The 21,770-nt window shown below is 39.0% G+C and overlaps 1 protein-coding gene across 1 annotated transcript in view; it reads right to left on the reverse strand.

Moving 5' to 3' along the window:
- The window catches only part of ZNF624 (zinc finger protein 624), a 55,080-nt gene that overhangs the window by 29,353 nt on the left and 3,957 nt on the right, over window positions 1-21,770 (reverse strand). Inside the window, exons 3-9 of the mRNA XM_012726078.1 lie at window positions 21,050-21,164; window positions 19,454-19,546; window positions 16,047-17,270; window positions 6,406-6,488; window positions 4,594-4,659; window positions 1,976-2,102; window positions 1,198-1,293 (exon numbers count right to left, since the gene is read on the reverse strand). Coding sequence (XP_012581532.1) covers window positions 1,198-1,293; window positions 1,976-2,102; window positions 4,594-4,659; window positions 6,406-6,488; window positions 16,047-17,270; window positions 19,454-19,546; window positions 21,050-21,164 — 1,804 coding nt within the window. The remainder of the gene's footprint in view (window positions 1-1,197; window positions 1,294-1,975; window positions 2,103-4,593; window positions 4,660-6,405; window positions 6,489-16,046; window positions 17,271-19,453; window positions 19,547-21,049; window positions 21,165-21,770) is intronic.

Below are 21,770 nucleotides of genomic sequence, written 5' to 3' on the forward strand. Positions count from 1 at the left end.
GGATTATGGATGTTTTGGTAGTGGAAGAGCTACTGTGAACACACCTGAGGGGAAAATTCTGTACTGTCAAAAAATTAACAAGAATGTAAAATAATGGTACTTAATTAAAAAATAGATGGAGAGCCGGTTAAATAATTATGGGCCTGAAGGTAAAAAAGCAATGAAGGGAAGATTAAAAAAAAAATCAGGTAGACCTAAGTTAATACTGACTGCATATTACACTCACAATGATGTCTTATGATACTGACATGTAGAATTAAAGCCCATAATTTCAAGAACAAATGTGATTATATAGAACAAACTGTTTTAAGATCTTTGTATCTTTTTTTTTTTTTTAAAGATTTTATTTTATTTGTGCATACAGAACTGGGATACAGGCCAGAGGTGTGGAGGGTGAGAGAATTCACCAGAGACAGAATGGAGTGCAGAACAGGCAGATCAACGAAATACACTGCTGAGGGGAGCAGCGGGCGGGTCAGGAGAGGTCTGCCACGCCATGTGGTCACCTCTGGGGCAGGTGGGAATTGAACTCATGAGGATGCGGCTTTAGATTCTCAGTGCTGTGCTTTAACCCGCTGAGCCACCAGGGAGGGCCCCGTTTAAAATCTTTGTATCTTTTTGAAGGAGGGGTAACTGCTAGATCCAGGATGCATGCATTAATCTTAATGCTAACCGGGATAGAAATAATTAAAAAATGTTTAATTATCAAGAAATTAGGGAAATAGAAAAATAAAGATGGTAAATTTAAAGGATAGCATGAATAGCAAAAAAAATAATATAGAACTGGCAAGATACACTCAGAATAGCATATTTATCATTATGAAATGATACTGTATGTATATTAAATACTCCAAAAGATAAAGACTGTCAGATGAATTAAAACAAAATCTAATAATATGCTACTTGAAAGAGAAATATAAAATATAAGGCTCTGTAAAGATGACTGTGAATATCACATAAATAATAACCGAAAAGAAGACATTTCATAATGATTAAAGGTTCAATTTACCAGAAAGATATAACACCTCTAGTTTTATACTGATGTTTAACAGTTGCAATATACATAAGCCAAAAATGAAAGGAACTAAAATAAGAAACAGACAAATCTATAGCCATACTGGGAAAGTTAAAAAAAAAAAATTTTTTCTCTCTCTATATAATGTAATGCAAAATAAAATCCATCACTTATTAACTCACTTGGATAGGGGGTTCTTGAAATTTCTTGCACTATAACCCATGGTCCTTTTCCATTCTCCAAATGAGAAATCATATCTGGTTTAGAAACTGCAAGGCCTGTTCAGAGAGAAATGAATAGGATTTGAAGGTGCCTATGAACAATAATTATGTCCAAATTCAGTTTCAGGTGTTAATTTCCTATGCAGAGTAGTTATTATGTTCTAGAGATGTGCTGTTCGATAAGGATAACTGCCAGCCACTTATAGTTATTAAATATGAATTTAATGACTAGCTAGATTTCAAGTGCCCTAGCGCCTGCCATACTGGACAAGACAAATATAGAACATTTCCATCACAGCAAAACATCCTATTGTACAGTGGCATTACAGAGAATTGCAAAGGTAACCTAGAGAAGCTCAATACTGACCTCAGGTTTGTTGGAGTAATATAGACCATGGAAATAATATGAGTTTAATAAACCAGAAAGAATAGGAACACATCCGTTCCTTTCTACAGACATTGGTGATTCCTGTTTATGTGAGAATGAAGATATTTAGCCCCAAATTTGGGGATTGTCAACAATGTCTGAAATTCCAATGAAATACCTATTTCTTACTCTACAATGGGCAGATTATTTAGTTAAGAGCAAAGAACAGCATAACTCCCAAAAATATGCTCTTAAGACTATGAAGTATAATGTTTAAATTCTAATCTGAATTTCAATTAACTGCTTTAGAGATACAGTATCTTCAGCAAAACTGGTCAAAAGGGCAGATATGAACACAGAAGTTATTCTTACCCAGGGAAACAAGGTTTCTATAATTCTCTAGCATCACATCTTTGTGCAGATTCCTCTGTATGGGGTCCATCAACCGCCACTCTTCCAGCGTGAAGTCTATAGCCACATCTTTAAATGTCACTGATTCCTAAAATAAAGACTGTAATCACTCAAGGTCTGGAGAGCTGTTAGGCAAAATAAGACATATAGAATCTGGAAAGAACTCCAGAAGTTCAAATCATCAATTGCCTATGGAACTCAAGCAGTTCAACCCTTAAAAGGCTGTAGAAATCTCTCCAGTGACATGAACTTAAAATCACAATTTTTTTTAAAGATTTATTTTTATTTATTTATGTGAAGAACTGGGGTATATGCCAGAGGTATGGGGGTGAGAAAATGCACCCGAGACAGAGTGGGGAGCAGACAGGCAGACCTACTGAAATACATTGTTGAGGGGAGCAGTAGGTGATACAGGAGAGGTCTGCTGCACCATGTGGGTTAGCTTCCTTTTTAGGGGATTGAACTGATGCTGCTCAATGTGTTGAGACTTTAACCCCCGTGCCACCAGGGAGGCCCACAAAAAATATTTTTAGAAAAGGAAATCTGGGGCCCTCCCTTGTGGCACAGTGGGTTAAAGCACAGCACTAAGAAGATAAAGCCACTTCAGCATGAGTTCCCCACCCAGGCAGTGATCCACATGGCACAGCAGACCTCTCCTGACCTGCCCACTGCTCCCCTCAGCAGTGTATTTCATCAGTCGGCCTGTTCTGCTCCCCCTCTGTCTGTGGTGAATCCTCTCACGCCCCTGCACCTCTGGCCTGTACCTCAGTTCTGTGTGCATAAATAAATAAATCTTTAAAAAAAAAGCAGATCTGAATCTGATCAAACTAACTATACAAAGGAAATAGAGGGGACAGAAAAACATGTTAAATAACCCCATGGGGATATAATCAAGAAAATCCATATTGTGTAAAAATAAAACATGTCCAGAAATAGAATGCAAGTCACATGTATAATTTTACATTATACAGAAGCCACATTAAAAAAAACCTTGTGGGGTCCCCCTGGTGCTGCAGGGTTAGAGACAGCAGCTATTGTTGGTTACTGCAAGCAGTGCAAGCAGGAGTTCCATCCCAGGCCAGGGAAGCTGACCCACATGGCCCAGCAAACCTCTCCTGTCTTCCTGCTGCTCACCTTAGAAGTGTGTTTCTGTAGATCTTCCTGTTCTGCTCCCCACTCTGTCCCTGGTGAATCCTCTCACCCCATCCCCCATCTCACCTCCACCTCTGGTTTACACCCCAGATCTTGTATGCATAAATAAATAAATCTTAAAAAAAAAAACTTGTGTAATTAATTTATTTGATTTAGCCTAATATATACAAAATAATATAACTTCAACATATAATATAAAATTAATGATACTTCACGTTTTTTATAGAAATCTTTGAGATAAGTATATATTTTATATTTACACTTATTAATTTGTATCTAAATTTGGACCGCCACATTTTAGATGCTCAACAGCCACATATGGCTACTAAACTGGAAGATATTCTAAAGTATAAATGGTCTGGTATTTTCAAGGGGGATAATAGGGAATGATTAGATTAAAACCTAAGAGGTACAATGAACTAATCATAATATATAAATCACCTGGGGAAACACTCACTTGATACTTGGTAACATTAAAGCTAATTTTTTTTTTTTTGCTGTAGTCATTATAATGTATTTAACATTTAAAAAATCTGTTATAGATATATCATGAAATATTTGTAGATGAAATTATATAATGTTATTTCTTCAAAATAAGTGAATGGTTGAGGATGGACAATAGATTCAAGAGGATTCATCAAACCACTGTCTCTACTTCTAAATATAGTGCATATTATTTGACAGGTATTGCTCTAAAGGGCTTTTATACAATAACTGATTGAATTATCACAGTAAGGAGGTTGCTAATCTATAACAAAGTGACACAAGGAGAGCTTAGATGCCCAAGTTTTCACAGAAGTGGCAAAGTCCAGGTTCAACTTCAGATAATTTACTTCAGAGTTCAAACTCAAAATTCATCCTACTCCATGATATAGTACACTAAATATATAGTACAGCCTGATTAGCTGACTAATTAAGCAAATGTCTCAAGTTAGAGCAGTTTTGGTTAAGGTTTGTTCCCTCTCAGAAGAAATAGATTTCCTCTGGGAGGAGTTTCTGAATGGTTGAGGATGGACAATAGATTCAAGAGGATTCATCAAACCACTGTCTCTACTTGTTAAATTGCTAAATACTGCTAAATACTTGTTAAATTGCTTAAATCTCTTATTTGGACCTCAAAGTTTGTTAGGCATGTTTTGTATAATTCTGCTAATAATGAAATATGGCAAATGTGGGAGATAATGACATTTCATAAAATTTATTATTAATCACTTCACATGTTACACAAATTATAATGAACTTACAAGGTTTTGTTTACTTTTCCCAGTAAGAACTGAAAGAATTGAAATGTGTGAGTGAGCTTACCACATCTATTAAGCAGAGAGGGTATTAATTGTGAACTTGCAATGAACCAGGAACATTAAGAATTAGTGGCACTAAAAGAGGGGCTTTCTCTTTCTTTCCTTACATGTAATTCTAGGTACTACCTTTGCCAATTCTGGTTCTTCTCCCTGAAGGTGAATATCTTCATCTGGCTGGGAAACCTCAGGACTCTGAGGAGATAAAGGATGACTGCTCAGAGATAGGCTGCCTCTACTGACAAGAGTCTCAGCAAGCACCACTAGTCCACTGTGCATTTGGTGTGTATGAGTTGACCTCTTTTACTTTTTACTAATGGCTGAAATTTAGGTATCATAGTAACATCCAACCATAATCTTCTTTCACCTTATTTGAGACACACAAACACACACAAGCATGAGAAAGATATAATTGCATTATGTTTAATGGAGGAGGGTTTTAATAAAGAACCTGTCAAAATAAGAATAAACTTACAAAGAGGTCTTTTTGTATACTACATATTTCTTTTTCATATGGGAGTGAAATCTGTTTCTCAGAAATCATCCATTTTTACAGTTGGAAAATATAGACCGTTTACAATTGAAAAATGATAATGTTTATTTAAATTTCATTGAGAAATTATCTTAAATTTTAAGGAAATTCTCCCCCCTCTCAAGTTCTTATTCTAAAGTAAAAATACAAACATTCAACTTCCTGAAAATTAACTATGATGTGACTCTCAACTTCTGATAATTAGGGATGGCTATGATTAGACCAATATTAGACAAATATTTTGGCTCTATTGAGAGTGTGCAACATTTTGATATTTATGGACTTTTTTTTTAGGCATTAATTACGTGCTACATATTCTGATCACTATAAGTTATAACCACTCATTATTATCATTACTACAACAAATTGTACTTGGTAGTATTACTTCCAAAATTCCTATTTAAAAAGTCACTGCTGAAGCAAATCTTTTATCAGAATACCAATCTCAAACACATACTCACACATATACACAGCCAAGTGTCATCAGGAAAACATTAAAAGATTCAGCTTAAATATCTAATTTCCAGATCCAGTCCTTTCATAACTTTTAGCCTGAATTGCTAGTTTACCCTCTGTGCTCTTCCTTAAAGCCTTGCTCTTAAACCACTTTCTCACCTGAAGTGACTTTATAAATATAAATCACTTGGACTTGGGCACTGATTAAATCTATTCTCGTGAGCTTTCCATAACTAATTTAGCCCATATTAGTGTCCTATTTCTTCCCTTCATAGCACTCATATCTACTGCTAAGAAATAATCATTCACTTGAGTAAATTATGTAACTATTTCATTTGTATACTTTTCACTTGAGTAAATTATGTAACTATTTCATTTGTATACTTTACCTGAATGAGACAGCAAACTCCCTATAGCCAAGCACTGTGTCTTAAGACATTTTCTTTCTCCCTATCATCTATTGAACTTGATTACTTCTTAATGGGTAGAAAACAGATTACTGAGAGGTGCACAAGAAGAGTCCCTATTGTTTGTGCATAAACGCATATATTTTCTCTAAAATTTTTCTAAATAAAATTTCTCAATTGAAAAAATTTCATTCTTTTACCCTATATGTAACTGAAATTTCTGGGAACAATACAAATTTAAAATCAAAAGTAAATTTCCCCAAATTTAACATCAAAAGTAAATTTCCCTTACTTCTTATCATATTAAAGACAACCCAGATATTTACTGAACATTTACGTGCCTTGAAGTTTGGTTCAATATGTATACAGGGTCTGCCTATATATCACGATTTTTTTTACTATGATGAACATAGTTTTTATGAATCAAACAATTTGATTCACTTATCAGGGGGCTGTGATAAGGTAATAAATCACAAGCCTTCAGGAAAAGTAGACATGTTCTCAGACTAATGTGGCAATACAAAAACAGAAGAAACCCCAACTTACCAGAGTTCCAATGGAATAAACCATAGCAGTCATAATTTCTGTGTTCCCCTTTGGGGGAAAAGTGGAATCCTGCAAAGACATATCTGAGGAAGAGAAATATTTAGCCATGAAGACCAGTCTTGCCTTAGAAATCTCAGTCTTTGCCAAGATGGAATCCTGACATACCAGTGAGCACAACTCTCCTAAAGAACAGAAAATTAATGTCCAAGTTCAGCAAGGGAGGAATATTCTATTCCAGGAGATCTTGAAATTCTAATACCATTAAGTAAGGTCACAGTTAGCAGGCAAGACATGTACAAGAATCTTTTCAGATTCTTTCTCATATGATCTTCACACCAACATAGTGGGAATTAATGTTCCCATTTAGTATAGGGAAAATGGAACTACTTACTCAAAGCTATGTCTGACTTCCTATTAGTCTAATTCTAATGCCCCAACTTGTCCACTAGATCAGTTTTATGTGATGTAAAAGAAAATAACTTAATCTTTCTTTGCCACAATTGATCTACTCATTTAACAATATTCTTTTTTAAAAAAGATTTATTTATTTATACATACAGAACTGGGGTACAGGCCAGAGGTGCAGGCAGTGAGAAGATTCACCAGAGACAGAGTGGGAAGCAGATCAGGCTGACTGACGAAGTACACTGCTGAGGGGAGCAGTGGAGGAGACAGGAGAGGTCTGCTGTGCCATGTGGGTCACCTCCCGGACTGGGGATCCAACTGGCACTGAAGTACTGAAGTGGCTGAGACTAGCTTGCAGTGCTGTGTCCTAACATGTTGCACCACCAGGGAGGGTCCCATTTAACAATATTCTATGAATACTTCTCTTTCCTGTGAGGAAAATTACTAAAATTTTTTCTATCTCATAATATCTATGAATAAAAAATAAAGCACTATCTACAAATTGATGCTAAGCCAATCAAAATCCACAAGTATACGAGCCACGATGGCTTACATATATGACTACCAAGTCGTCCGGACATCTGGGCCCTGTTTCCTTTCCTCTGCCTCCTTTCATGAGTATGTAGCCTTGTTGATGTGGAGTTTGTTCAAGAAACAGTGGTGCCTAATTTATGGTTATTTCCTTATATCAAATGGTATAGACTGTTAATATAAGTTTCTCTATACTATTAGACTTAAACATAAAGGGAAATAGTAAATTCTAAGTTTTGTGGAAATTCTACTTTGTGTCATCAGCAGATTGAGTAGCTTTTGTTCAACTTAATCTAATCGTACAGCTTGTACCAACCAGAAGCTCCCTGAAAAGATACAGTAATTAACCACTCCCTTCTAAAAAGTAAGAATTATATTATGTAGAGCAAGGCTGTTATAAGTTTGAAGAACATTAGAGAAATTAAGTAGATATGAATACACTTAAACTTGAATATTCAAATGTTACTTAAATATTCAAGGAGCATTTGTTAAAATTAGTCATATACCATAAAGATCATGACCACAAAGAAAGTCTCAATCAAAAAAGAAGAAAAAGAAAAGACTATATTCTCTGATGATGATGCAGTAGAATTACAAATGGAAAAGGAAGTTTGAAGAGAGGGGAAAGAACTGAATGGCCACAGAATAAGGCACATGCGCATGTGAGGTTGCATTTTATCTCTGGGTGTGTGAAGACCAACCCTCCCCCTCTATACACTGATCCCCAAGTTAAGAAGTCCAGCTTTACAAGGATGGAAATAAAAATGGAGTGAAAGAATGGGCCTCCCTGGTGGTGCAGGGGGTAAAGGTAGCACTATCAAGTTATTGGCAGCCACTGCAGCACAAGTCCTATCACAACTGGCCAGGGACTGACCCTCGTGGCACAGCAGACCTCTCCTGTCTCACCTACTGCTCCCCTCAGCAGTGTATTTCAGTCAGTCTGCATGTTCTGCTTCCTACTCTTGTCTCTGGTTAATCTACTCACTCCTCCCTCCCCTGCACCTAGGGCTTACACCTCTGTTCTAATATGCATAAATAAACAAATTTTAACAAAAACGGAGTGAAAGAAATAATAAAAAATAATAAAATTTCCTCAATTACAAAAGAGATCTACAAAGAATGACCTGAGATATTTTCACTTCTAAGGAATCAGTTGGGTTTGCTGCCTCTTTAAAACTTAAAGAATGACCTGAGTTAATGGGAAATAAAGGTATTATTGAGACTCTCAACTTGAAAAAAATAAAAAATGTATATTTATTTCATCTTATATTTAATAGCATTTATATTTCCATTGAAACTATGCATTCATTTCTTAGGAAAAAAATGACCTAAATCATCATTTCCTTTAAAATTTGTCACGATTAATAAACACCTTGACTATTTGCCATGTAGACACTACAAGTTAAATATGCTTACTAAACAAAGATATTTTAGTTTATAATCAGAATTAAGAACGCTACTTAAGTCTATATATTCACTTTGATCTCAACTGTGTGAGAAAAAGAGTAGTGAAAAACCCTGCAACCGAGTAAGCCAAAACCCTACTGAGGCTCCAAGACCCGGGGCAATGACGTTGTACTCTTCCTTCTACTTTTTTGTATTTTCCAAGTAGACAACTATATGGAGCTACATATACATAGGCGTTTGGTGTAGCAATAAGATTCTGAGTTCCTGCGTTCTAATCTTTGGCCATGGAAATGTGAATACCTGGCAAGTTCCTTGAGCACGGAGAACCAGTTATTTCCAGGTAAGACTAGCACACTGGACGTTTGGCATTGTGCAGAAGCCATCTCGGTCAACCTCCCCCTACCTCTGTCCCCATAATGTCCCTAGGTGCTTTTTTCTGGAACTTGTGACGACACCCAAGCCCTGTAAAGGTGTCAAAGAGAAACTTCACCTGCTGTGGTCCCGAGCCCGGAGTAGTTATTTTAAAATAATGAAGTGCCGGCGCCTCACAGAAAATTCAGCGCGATGGCCCAGGCCATTATTTGCCAACGAGAGCAACGGTACACGGTCGCGTCCGCAGAAGTGTGATTTACAGGTGATTACTTGTAGTGCCTTAAGGTGAACTGGCGAGGAAAACCTGGCTTGGTCGCCACAAACAGTTCCTCGCCGGCCTCAGGTTCTGAAGCCAGCACGGAGAATCTACCTCCTCCCCGAACAGCGCTTCCCAGTCCACTGGGGGGGCTCCCCTGCTCCTTCCCCCCAAGCCGCGGGGCGGGCAGCAGGCGAGAGACCCGAGCGCCCCAGGCGAACCCCTCGCCAGGGCTGGGGCGGGGAGGTCTCCGCGACGGCGCCGAGTCCTCCGAGAGCCGCCGGGGCGGAACGCCGACACCGAGGCGGCAGGCCCCGGCCCAATCGCCAGTCGGGTGGGCGGGTCAGCTCAGCGACGGGGGCGCGGAGGGAACGGCCACGCCCCGGACGCCTCAGGGAGGCTGGAGCCGAGGGACGGGCGGAGGGAACCCCGGCCTGGCGCCCCGGGTAATGAGTACCTGGCGTCCGAACTGAGGCCAACTGAGGGCACTCGCAGAGCAGGGCGGGAACGCTTCCAGCAATGGCGCGGGTTCGGCTGGGCCGACCGCCCGGCCCGCCAGTGCGCCTGCGCAGCGGAACGCCGGAACTACAGTGCCCAGCGCCCTCAGCGCCTAGCTTATTTTCCTCCTTATGGGCACTGCGTTGGGGTAGCTGCATCCCATGCAGTGTGCAGGCTGCCCAGGGACCTGCCAAAACCAAATATGGGCCCAGCTGGTACTTCTTGGGCTGGTAGATGGTATCTCCTGCAACACTGTGACCCTTCCTCAGCAGTTATTCTGGAGGATCTTGCTTTCATAAGGAGATGCAGCTTCTCCTGGCCACTGAGCCAGCCACAAGCAACCTGGGTGCTCCGCAGACTGTGATCTCTCCAGGGGACCTGATCATTCGGACTACACAAGCTGGAAGCTGCAGGCGTGAGGTGGGGCGAGGGGGAAGATTGAGTGTGAACTGGAGAGAAGCAGTTGCCTCTCAAAGCCAGGCACAGCGTGCCTTTTTTCAGTAGACAGTGTTACGTGAGTAGAGAATTTTACATTGCCTCTCCTCCCCCTGCTCTTCAGGGCAAACACTGTTCATACTTCAGAGTCCAAATTCCAGAACCTCTCTCTTTCACGCTCCCATTGTAGTGTGCAGCGAGTCTCTCTGACCTCCCAGTAGGGAGAGGGATGGGTCTTTGTCACCGGTATAGCCAGCACCCAGATTCTCTGAAACGGAACCAACAGTCCTAGTGCCCATGTACATGTACACCTTAACAGATCCCCCACGTCTGGTACCTACACTGCATAGTCTGTGTTGGAATGGCGGCTGCCAGGGTGCAGCTGCTACCCTCTCTCCCTGTTCTGCTACCAGTGAGCCACCAACATACAGTAAATTACCCGCCAGTCAGTCCACCACCACCAGCGAGGAACTAGTAGAAATTCCTTGTGAGCAAAATTTAGCTTTTTTTAGTTGTACTTAGAGGAGTTTTATTAAAACCTCCATATTTCACCATGTTCTGAGAGGAGCGCAAGAATCTTAATCAGGCGTGAAAAACCTATCGCTAAGGAAGAATGTTTTATTTCATACATGAAACCAATGCCTACAAGCCCTTCCAGGTAATATGTGTGGTACTCGTCCTACGGTTTTCAAAATCTTAGCCCTACAAGTTGTAAACAATGTCATTTTCTGGCAGGATGCAAGTTTTAACAGATCTGGCAGACCTCAAAAAAGGACTTCACTTATACTTTTAAATACTGCAAGTGAAACCAGATGGAGGTGAATCTGTAGTTTAGCTTCCTAGCCTTGACAAAAGCAATTAAAAAAACATCGGTAGAATTGTTGGGGGAGGGCCCTTCCTGGTGGCTCAGTGGGTTAAAGTGCAACACTAGGAAGCTAGCCTCAGCCACTGCAGCAGGACAGTTTGATCCCTGGCCAGGGAGCTGACCCACATGGCACAGCAGACCTCTTCTGTCTCACACACTGCTCCCCTCAGCAGTGTATTTCAGTACATCTGCCTGTTCTGCTCCCCACTGTTTTTGGTGAATCCTCTCACTGCCTGCACCTCTGGCCTGTACCCCAGTTCTGTATGCATACATAAATCTTTAAAAAAATTGTTGGGGGAAAGGATATCCTGAACAAACTCCACAAATAAGCTTTATGAATCCCACCCCCACTTCAGACCAGAGATACAAGACACCAAGGACTACAAATCCCATAATGTCATCACCAAAAAGGGAGTGTTGCTGGAAACTGAGTGGGAGTTAAGCAGCCAGGTTAGATACCTAACCAGACATGTGGGCTTGGGGGGTAGTTTTTTTGCTGGCTCTCAGGGTGCTATTGGGGTTCCACTTCAGTGGAACTAGAGGATGCATTCATCATTTCTCTTTCTGAGTTATTCCTTTCTTCATTTCCCTTTTGTAAATAAACTTTTTATTAACATTTTTGTGTGTGCTGTGCCTGCCGTTGAGTCTCATTATAAGCACCTTTTAAGTGTGTGGCTGAGGGCCCAGTCAGGCCAATCCATTTCATCCTGAGGTTTTAAGTGAGGAGGAGAGGACCCAGTCAGACCAACCCATTTCACCTTGGGGTTGCCCTATAACAGAATACTGTTGAAAATGAAACCCTAGGTTCCTTATAAATTCACTGGACAGATATTTGTTCTCTGATCTTACTAGCTGGTGAGAATCACATGACCCTATAGTTGCTAACAACAACCTGGCCTCCAGGAGTTAATTAACATAGTACAGTGCTTACATAAAGGGAACAAAGTCAGGTAACAAACTATAATGAATCTAGACTTTTCTGAAAGAGTATCTTTGTAGCTTACTTTTGAATTGAAGGGGACACCAAGAAAAAACTATTCAAAAACTTAAAAATAAGGCAAAGAGCTAGTTACATATACTTTCAACATTGAATTGAATTTTTGAAACTCCCTGCTGGTGTAGGGGTTAAAGTCTCAGTGCTATCAAGCTGTTGCTAATCACCGAGGCAAGAGTTTGATCCCCAGCCAAGGAGCTGACCCCCATGGCACAGACCTCTCCTGTCTCACCCACTGCTCCCCTCAGCAGTGTTTCAATCTGCCTGCCAGTTCTGCTCTCCACTGTATCTCTGGTGAATCCTCTCACCTCCCTACTCTCTGGCCTGGACCCCAGTTATTGTATGCATAAATAAATAAAAACAAAATCTTTAGAAAAGAAAAACAGGGCCCTCCCTAGTGGTGCAGCACTAAGAAGCTAAGCCACTTCAGCAATTCTCTCCCCGCCCCAGAGCTGACCCACATGGGCAGCAAACCTCTCCTGAATTGCCCCTGCTCCCCTCAGCAGTGTACTTCCTCAGTCTGCCTGTTCTGCTCTTCACTGTCTCTGGTGAAGCATCTCACTGTCCCTGAACCACTGGCCTGTAAGTTCTGTAGGTATAAATAAATATATATCTAAAAAGAAAAACAAATAGAATTTTAACAATTCAAAATTTTATCCAACCCTACAGGGAATTAAGTGTTGACTCTCAATGCCTCAATTTTTCTACACTGGATAATATAAACTACTTTTGCAATTAAGAATGTTACAGTAAAATGTGTCTATAAGGTATGTGTATTTTTACTGGTATCATTTTCCTTTCAAAGCAAATTTCATAGTATTTTATAATAATTAAAACATGGAAAGAAATGAAGCCTCTTCCAAGTGAGTGGGATGAACTTCACCCTCTCCAGCTGCAGGGTTTTAAGTGAACACCCATACCTGGTCAATGAGAGAACCTTAACCTGAGGCAATAAATTTTTTTTAAAGATTTATTTATTTATGCATACAGAACTGGGGTACAGGCCAGAGGCACAGGGGTGGTGAGGATTCACCAGAGACAGAATGGGGAGCAGAGCAGGCTGACGACGAAGTACATTGCTGAGGGGAGCAGCAGGCGGGTCAGGAGAGGTCTGTGAGGCAGTACATTTAAAAAAATATATTAAGTGTTTTTATTTCAATATTAAAAATCAGTATTTTTAATATTAAAACTAGTAATTTTCAACAAAATGACAAAAAATCCCAAGGTATTATCTCAGGGTGACCTCACCCTGGTAGACACAGTTCCTTAGAGGAACTGGTAGAATCAGTACCAGAATTGTTTTAGAAATGACTAGTCAGCCCAGCACAGGTGTTAGAAATATATTATTTGCAAAGAAGAGGGAGGACTATGCAGATCAGCCGCTGGCCCCAGCTGTGGCACCCAGCCTGCAGGATAGCCAATTGCCCAGACTGCTTTAGGCCCTTTGGGGTGAATACAGGCCCACATTCTGGGGCTGCCCTGGAACACAGGGTGGGCAGGTCCCACTGAAACAACCAGGTTAGCAGTTATGGGTCTATAGGAGGGACCAGGGGTTCAGGTTCTCAGCTTCAAGGAGAGCAAGTAGTGGTCAGGGAGTTCTGGCCTTCCTCATTCAGGGTGGAATAGGATGGTGTTTCAACTTTTACTGGATTTTTAAGATTCTTCTCAGACTCCTTTGAAGCTTAAGAAATCCTTCACTCTTTCCACTGTGATGTTCCCTGTTGTGTCCAAGAGAGTAAATGGCCCAGTGATTAGCATGACTCAAGAAAATGCTTGGGGGCCCTCCCCTGTGTCACGGAGCACAGGTGGCACTGCTAAGCTGGCCAGGCCGCTTCAGTGCAATCTTATGACAGGGAAAATTTATTCCCATTATACAGAGAAAAACCCCCAAAGCTTGGAGGCTACTCAAACACATAATTAACTGCTAAGTGGGGTGGTAGAATTCAAGTACAGCATTGGAAAGCTTATGTTTGTCAGTCAATTTTGGTACCTAAATAATTTTTTTCACTCAAGCATTTGGCATATTGAGTGATAGCAAGTATTTTGGTCTTTTTAAGATATACAGTCTCTATTACAACTATACAAATCTGGTAGAGTAGGAGAAAAAGAGTCAAAGACAACATATATATATAGAATATGACCGAGTTCCAGAAAACACAGGAGAAAAGGCAGCAAGCTGGATTTGGTCTGTGGGTCCAGGAGAGTTTGTCAATTTTTGCTTTAGACAATATTGAATATTAAGGTGGTGAAAAGGGTTCAGTTCTTTTTCCATTTTTATTCTTGTGCCACCCAATCTCCTAAATTGACCTCTCTAACCTTGAGGCTTCCCAGATACCTATATCCCTTTGATGGCATTTTTAAATCTTTTCTAAAACCTCTTCCCAACCCTTCCATTTTTCTATTGTTTGCTTATCATTTCCACTATTGCTGGATTTAAACTTGATTCATCCTTTATGATCCTGTTGTCACTACTTCCAATTCCTTAAATTTTTCCCCTCTACTTTTCCTCAGTAATAGAACTAAAGCCTAAAGAGAGAATTAAGGAGGTAAAAAGGATAGTGTAGAGGGGCCAAAAACATAGACTGGCTGCTGGATGTTCGTAAGGGATAAGATATGGAGAGGAGAAAGAAAAAAAACCTGGTAACTATTTTTTCCTCTATTCTATCATCTTTCCACACAATATACAATGATAAAAACTGACATTTGTGTTTTGCTAAATATTTATTTGAGTATTTGCTTGTTTTTTCCAATGCCACCACTAGTCTCTGGTCACTATGTAAACTTATATCAATACGTCACTGGATTTCATGCCTCTTCATTTTCCTTAGGACTTTAGGATATAACAAAGGCCAACCAACATATACGGCAGAAAAGAACAACAAAAAATGTGGGTAAACTTAAAGGCCAGAAAAATGATATCTTTGTCACGGACGGAGGCTCTTTATTCTCAAGTGAATCACTGACCTATCAGCTGTTTTCCTTATCTGACAGAAGGCATGTCCTTTTGTCTCACAGTTGCTTCAGATCTTCTTGACTGGGACCCTGAGTATAACATCATGAACCCATCAACTTTTCAGATCCTCCATGTCTTCTTAAAAGTGACATAGTTTATAGAAAACTGAATAATGTAATGAAGAAGGCTCTGCTATTGTGGACATGGACAACCAAGGATTCACTCAATATTAAGAAAAAAACTGAAGGGATTTGATGAAAATTAAAGTTTTGACCCACTCTCCACTTTAGGATAAATCTCAAAGTAGAAAATTGATAAACTTCTAAATAGCGGAAGAATGACAATTACCAAAATTTATGACCAACTTTCACATGAACATTAATTTAGAACCTCATGTAAATGCAGTCTAGTTATGTTCATTAAGACACTCATGTTCTGGGGGAGGGAAAAATCCACAATATAGTTGAACTTGGCCTTTGAGTTTATAGCTAATGTAAAAGACACAAGACTTTCTGGATATCTCCTCTGGATTCAAAGAGGAACTCTCTGCTTACCAATCAAAACATGAACTTCTTTACATAGTGAGAAGTGGTAACAGGGCATTGATGTGTCAAAGGGAGGGGAAAATAGAATAACATATTGATTATATTGTCAGCCCACTCCCAATAATTTCTTGAATTTTTACAAACTGGTATATGGGGAAGCTGGGGGCCCATATTTGAGATTGTTGATAAAAGGTTAGAAATTTTCATAATTAGTAAACCAGTGGTTTATGGCTCATATACTTGTTATTATGCAAGTAACATTAGATGCATACAGATTGATCTTCAAGCAGCATTTTATGGGTCTTCCACTTAAATACTCCAGTAGTTAACACAGTGATAAAAACCAACTTACATCTCGTCACAGTCACTAATTTTTCATGTTTGGTCTTCAGTGTGAATTCTCTGATGTCTGATAAGGGATGAACTGCATTTAAAGCTTTTTCCACATTCATTACATTTATAGGGTTTCTCCCCAGTATGAGTCCTCTGGTGTTGAATAAGAGCTGAAGAATGAATGAAGGCTTTTCCACATTCACTACATTTGTATGGTTTTTTCCCAATATGAATTCTTTGATGTTTAGCAAAATTGGAGCTCCGGCTGAAAGTTTTCCCACATTCATTACACTCATAGGGTTTCTCTCCAGTATGAATTCTCTGATGCTGAACAAGATGAGTGCTCTGACTAAAGGTTTTTCCACACTCACTACATTCATATGGCTTTTCTCCAGTATGGACTCTCTGATGTTTTGTAAGAGATGAGCAATGGCTGAAGGATTTCCCACATTCCTGACATTTATAAGGTTTCTCTCCAGTATGAGTTCTCTGATGTTTAATGAGTGCTGATGAATGAATGAAAGCTTTATCACATTCATTACATTCATAAGGTTTTACTCCAGTATGAATCAGCTGATGCTGCACAAGATGTGTACTTCGATTAAAACCTTTTCCACACTCACTGCATTCATATGGTCTCTCTCCAATGTGAATTCTCTGATGTATTGCAAGGGATGCACTCTCTGTAAAAGCTTTCTTGCATTCACTGCACTCAAAAAGAATTCTGGTATGAGTTCTCTGATGTTTAGTTAAATTAGCTCTATGGCTAAAAGATTTCCCACATTCATTGCAGCTATAGGGTTTCTCTCCTGTATGGACTCTCTGGTGTCGAATAAGCACTGAATGGTAAGTAAACAGTTCACCACAATCACTACATTTATGAGGTTTTTTCTCCTTATAGGTTCTCTGCTTCTTCAATAAGTTTGGTTTTTGTTTTGATCTTTTTTCAAGTGCATGAAAGGCATAGGATCCTTTGGGAACTCTATCCTGGGTGAGGATGACAGAGTTTTGGCCAAAGTTTTTCCAATATATATCATGCTCACAAACTGTTTCTTCAGGGAGAGATTTCACTTGGGTGAACATTTCTAAATGTCCCTCTTGATTTTCTTGCTGATTCTCTAGCCAATTCTCACATTCCAGAGTTGTTTCCAAGTTGGATTCATAGACATTGTTCTTTGCCAGTCCACCTACAAGTGCAACCTGGCATGATTCTTCATTGGAAAAATCTTCTATTGTAGTTGAGCTGTTGCTTGTAGGTCTAGTCTCCAAGTCTGCAAGAAATGGAAATGCAAATTTCCTTTGTTTTCTGTACTTAACAAAAGGCAGTATGGTAACAGCTAATAGTTAATGATGTTGAAAAGCATGGCTTCCAGGATTAAGTAGATCTGATTCTTACAAGATGATTTCAAAGAGAAGCAAGTAGAGGTGAAAAAATGCCCAGAATATGCAGAGGAAATAAGAATACCCTATCCAGGAGAGTCAAAATAGGAAATGATGATCAGAAATACAGAAGAGGGGTGCAGGTGAAGAAACATATCACCGGGTAATAATTATCACAACAGATCAGGGTAGAGAAGAAACAACCCCATATGAAAGTATTTAAATAAAAGGGTGATAACACCAGAGTGCATTTTGAAGATGTTCTCACTACAATGTAAAGAATAGAATATACTAGGGCAAAGATGGAATCAGGGAGATTATCACATCCATTCACATGAATAAAAGGGAGCTGGTGGGATGTGAACAATGAATATTTAGAATATGAACACAGGGAATGAAACGAGTAAGGGAGAGAGAGAGGGACAGGTAAAGACTGTTTATAGAATTCTGGCTTGTATTATTGATAAGACAGTTTCATTAATTAATACACACATGAATACGCAAACTCACTTATAACCAAAGAAGTGTAAGTCAAAAAACCTGAAATAAGGCCCTCCCTGGTGGCACAGCAGGTTAAAGCACAGCACTGAGAAGCTTAAACCACTTCCGCATGAGTTCGATTCCCGTCTGCCCCGGAGGAGATCCACATGGTGCAGCAGACCTCTTCTGACCCGCCCGCTGCTCCCCTCAGCAGTGTACTTCATAAATCTGCCTGTTCTGCTCCCCGCTCTGTCCCTGGTGAATCCTCTCACCCTCCGCATCTCTGGCCTGTACCCCAGTCCTGTATGAATAAATAAATTTAAAAAAACCCCAAAACCTGAAATAACATTTTATACCCATCAGATTGACAAAAACTACAGTCTAATAGCATCAATTATTGGCTAAACATGTGATGCTTTAAAAACCAGTAATTATCATTCTGGTTACATACCCTAAACTAGCTCATCAGAGGAGTACTAGGAGTGTATGAAAGGATGATCATTACAATTCACTAACCAATGCCAAAGAAATAAAAATAAAGTGTTCAGACTATCTAAGGAGACAATGGAATCACTTCATAGTAGTTAAAGTGAATAAACACAATTTACATGAAATAATATAGATTACTATCAAAATAAAATAAAGTTTAAAAAAAATTACAAAAAAGGTATAGCATACTATTCTATGTTTAGCTTTTGTTACATATGTGTATTGTACATACACACAAATAGTACATGATTCACACCAACTGGTTACTGGTAGAAGAAAAAAAATGAAAGACTAAGTGAATCTATGTATTTTTTTTTTTATTTCTTAAAAAGTAAATGATATAATAGTTAAAATGAGGAAAACAGACAATATTAAATGTTGATAAGAATGCAGATCAACTAGAACACACATACTCTGCTAGTATGACTGATAAAATAACTCTGGGAACCTGTTTGGCAATTACCAAAAATAAACATTACTGGTCCCATGACCCAACAATTCTATTAGCATGTATATACCCAGTAGAAATGTATGTGTTCACCATAAGTCTAGCAGCATTTTTCATTTAGCCAAAAATGAAAACTATCCAAGTGCCTATCTCAGGAGAATGGGCTTAAAAAATGGTATATTGACATAATGAAAAACTGTACAATAATGAAAATGAGTGAACTACAATTACATGCAATAACAGGGATTTATCTCACAGCAATGTTCAGTGAAAAAAGCAGACACGAGAGTTCATACAATATGATTCTGTTTATATAAAACTCAAGAATAGTTGACACTAATTTGTGGTGCTAAAATAAGGTCACCCTTGGAAGATGGCAGGTGGTGTAAAGAGGGCACAAGAATGCTCGCAGTTCTGGTAAGACTGATTCTTGATGTGGGTACTAACTACAAAATGTGTTCAGGTTGAGAAAATTTACAGAACAGTTTTTTTTTAAATATGTATTAAACAGCCAATAAATAAATAACTAAATAAATAAAAGTAAAAGAACACAGGTACTTTAATACTCTTTCTAAAGCAGTGAAAGATGCCATCTCTTCACTGTCCTTCAGGGAAATTATCTGAAGAATCCCATTTATCTGAATAGTTCTCACTCACCTGAATAGCTGCTTTTGGGAGTTTTTCTCTCAAGCATCAGTGTTTCCTTTTCATTCTCCAAATTGTAGCTATCAGGTTTGGAAACTGGAAGCCCTGCTCATTAAAGAACAAATGTAAGAAATGCAAATTTATTATTTGTGACAAATCTATTCCACAGCATAGTCCAAACCCCTTGATCTGCAGCTAGCTAAGATATTATAGGAAAATCAGATCTCTAAAGGAAACTACATATTTGTGGCAAGACTGAAAAATGTAAGGACAGACAAATGCTTTTGTTATTTAAAAAAAAAACAAGAGAATTTCTCCTTGTTTTCATTGGAGGAGTTCTGGGAGGGTAATACTGATGAGTGTTTAACTTAGCTTAACTTAGGAAGAAGCTGGTAAGGTGGGACCTCTGTGGCAGCACCACAAATCCGTGACTGTGTCTTAAGAGTTTTTGTCTTCTAGTGATTTTTACTCCTTCCTGCTTCAGATATTAGAAGCCATGTTCTTTGGGGATTTGTTACATGATATTTAAATGTTTGGGAGGGGCTAGCAGCTCCTTTCATCCCTCATACAGTGCATACAATGCATGCACAGATACACACATGCACAGATGCTTGCACACAGATGCTTGCACACAGACTCACAGGATCCAAGCTGGCCAGAGAGCTGCCTCGTAATTGCTTTACTGATGAACATGTGACCCTATTTGATGAAACTTCCAAAACAGAAGCACTATATTTATTTGCTCTATAACAGGAAAAATGATGTAATCTTAGAGTAACCAAAAGCCATTTTTGCTACATGGGGAGATCTTTTTTTTCAAATTATTTTTTTATGTAGAAGAACTGGGGTGTAGGCCAGAGGTGTAGGGGGTGAGAGGATTCACCAGAGACAAGGTGGGGAGCAGAACAGTTGGATTTATTAATATACACTGCTGAGGGGCATAGCAAGCAAGACAAGAGAGTTCTGCTGTGCCACAGCAGGTGAGCTCTCTGGTCGGGGAGCTGTCCTCAGGATGTGTCAGTGACAGGGCTGAGACTAACCCCCATGCCACCAGGGAGGCTCTGACCTTATCTTTAAATATTAGGTCTTCAAGTATCAGGAATCTTTAAGTGCTAGGAAGCTATCAGGTTTCTTCAAAAAAGGAGGAAGAATAGTAAATATGAGAAAAAGCTTTAACAATGCATAAAAATCAGGTTTTTCAAGGCTCTTTAGGTGACAGGGGTAGGCAGTGATAGTACTGAAATTTAACCTTTAGGTTACAAGGGAGGCCCCAGGAGATCTTAAGAATAAAGTCAAATGAGTGCAAAGCCAAGTCATATGACTTAAACAAATAAAAGAAATTCCTAGAAGTATATCTAAAGTTTCCCTCATTTTCAGCTAGCATGAATTAGGTTTTTGCTACTTCAATCCAAAGAATTCAAGCACAAAACAGGTGCAGATATGTGACCAAGAACCTAAAGCAGAAATATATTTTCTTCGGGTCCAAAGGGATTAACTTTGACTTCTGAATGCAAAAGTGAAGAATTTATAAAGCTATTTAGCTTTCAGCTAAAGTATTAATGCTCCTCATAAATAGATTTCATAGTCACAACGAAAATCCATTCTTACAAAATGAGACGAGGTTCCTATAGTTCTCCAACATCATGTCTCTCTGTGCAGGATCCAGTTTTCCCCACTCCTCTGGGGTAAAGTCCATAGCCACATCCTTGAATGTCACTGATGCCTAAGACAGAAAGCATTCTTTAGGTCACTACCTTGTACTAATTAACCTCCCTGTCACCCTCCTAGTTTCTATTGGCTCTGGAGGAGAGAAGTAAGATACAACAATGGAAAAGACTGTGGTATATAACAAGAAACCTAATAGTATTCAAATTCTGAATATTGCATGTAAAGTCACCAGGTATTAATTATGTGCCAGGGACAGTATACTAGATTCAATATGAGAACGAACTGAAGGAAATGGTTTCTCCATTGATAATAAATTTTCTGGTGACTGAAGAAGCAAAATGTGAACTGATGAGTCAATAACACAGTTTGACATGGAAGGGAGAGTAGAACGTCTGCATTAACTCTCCTTGTAAGTCCTCAATAAAAACTTAACTCAATACAGCCAATCAGAAGATGAACTGCAATACAGACTTGTGAATGGAAAAGTTATTTCATGGAATGAAATAACTGGTAATGAACATCAAATTTAGTTAAGCATGGAATTGATTCAAGGCAAAAAGCATTACACTAGAAAATGATGGCAACAAATTACTTAACAGAACAAGTATAACTTATAAATGTGTATGTTTAAGCACCATAAGAATCAGTTTATATAAAACAA

The sequence above is a fragment of the Condylura cristata genome, unplaced genomic scaffold (assembly GCF_000260355.1).
Source record: "Condylura cristata isolate star-nosed mole 26May11 unplaced genomic scaffold, ConCri1.0 scaffold00017, whole genome shotgun sequence".
Classification (NCBI taxonomy): domain Eukaryota; kingdom Metazoa; phylum Chordata; class Mammalia; order Eulipotyphla; family Talpidae; genus Condylura; species Condylura cristata.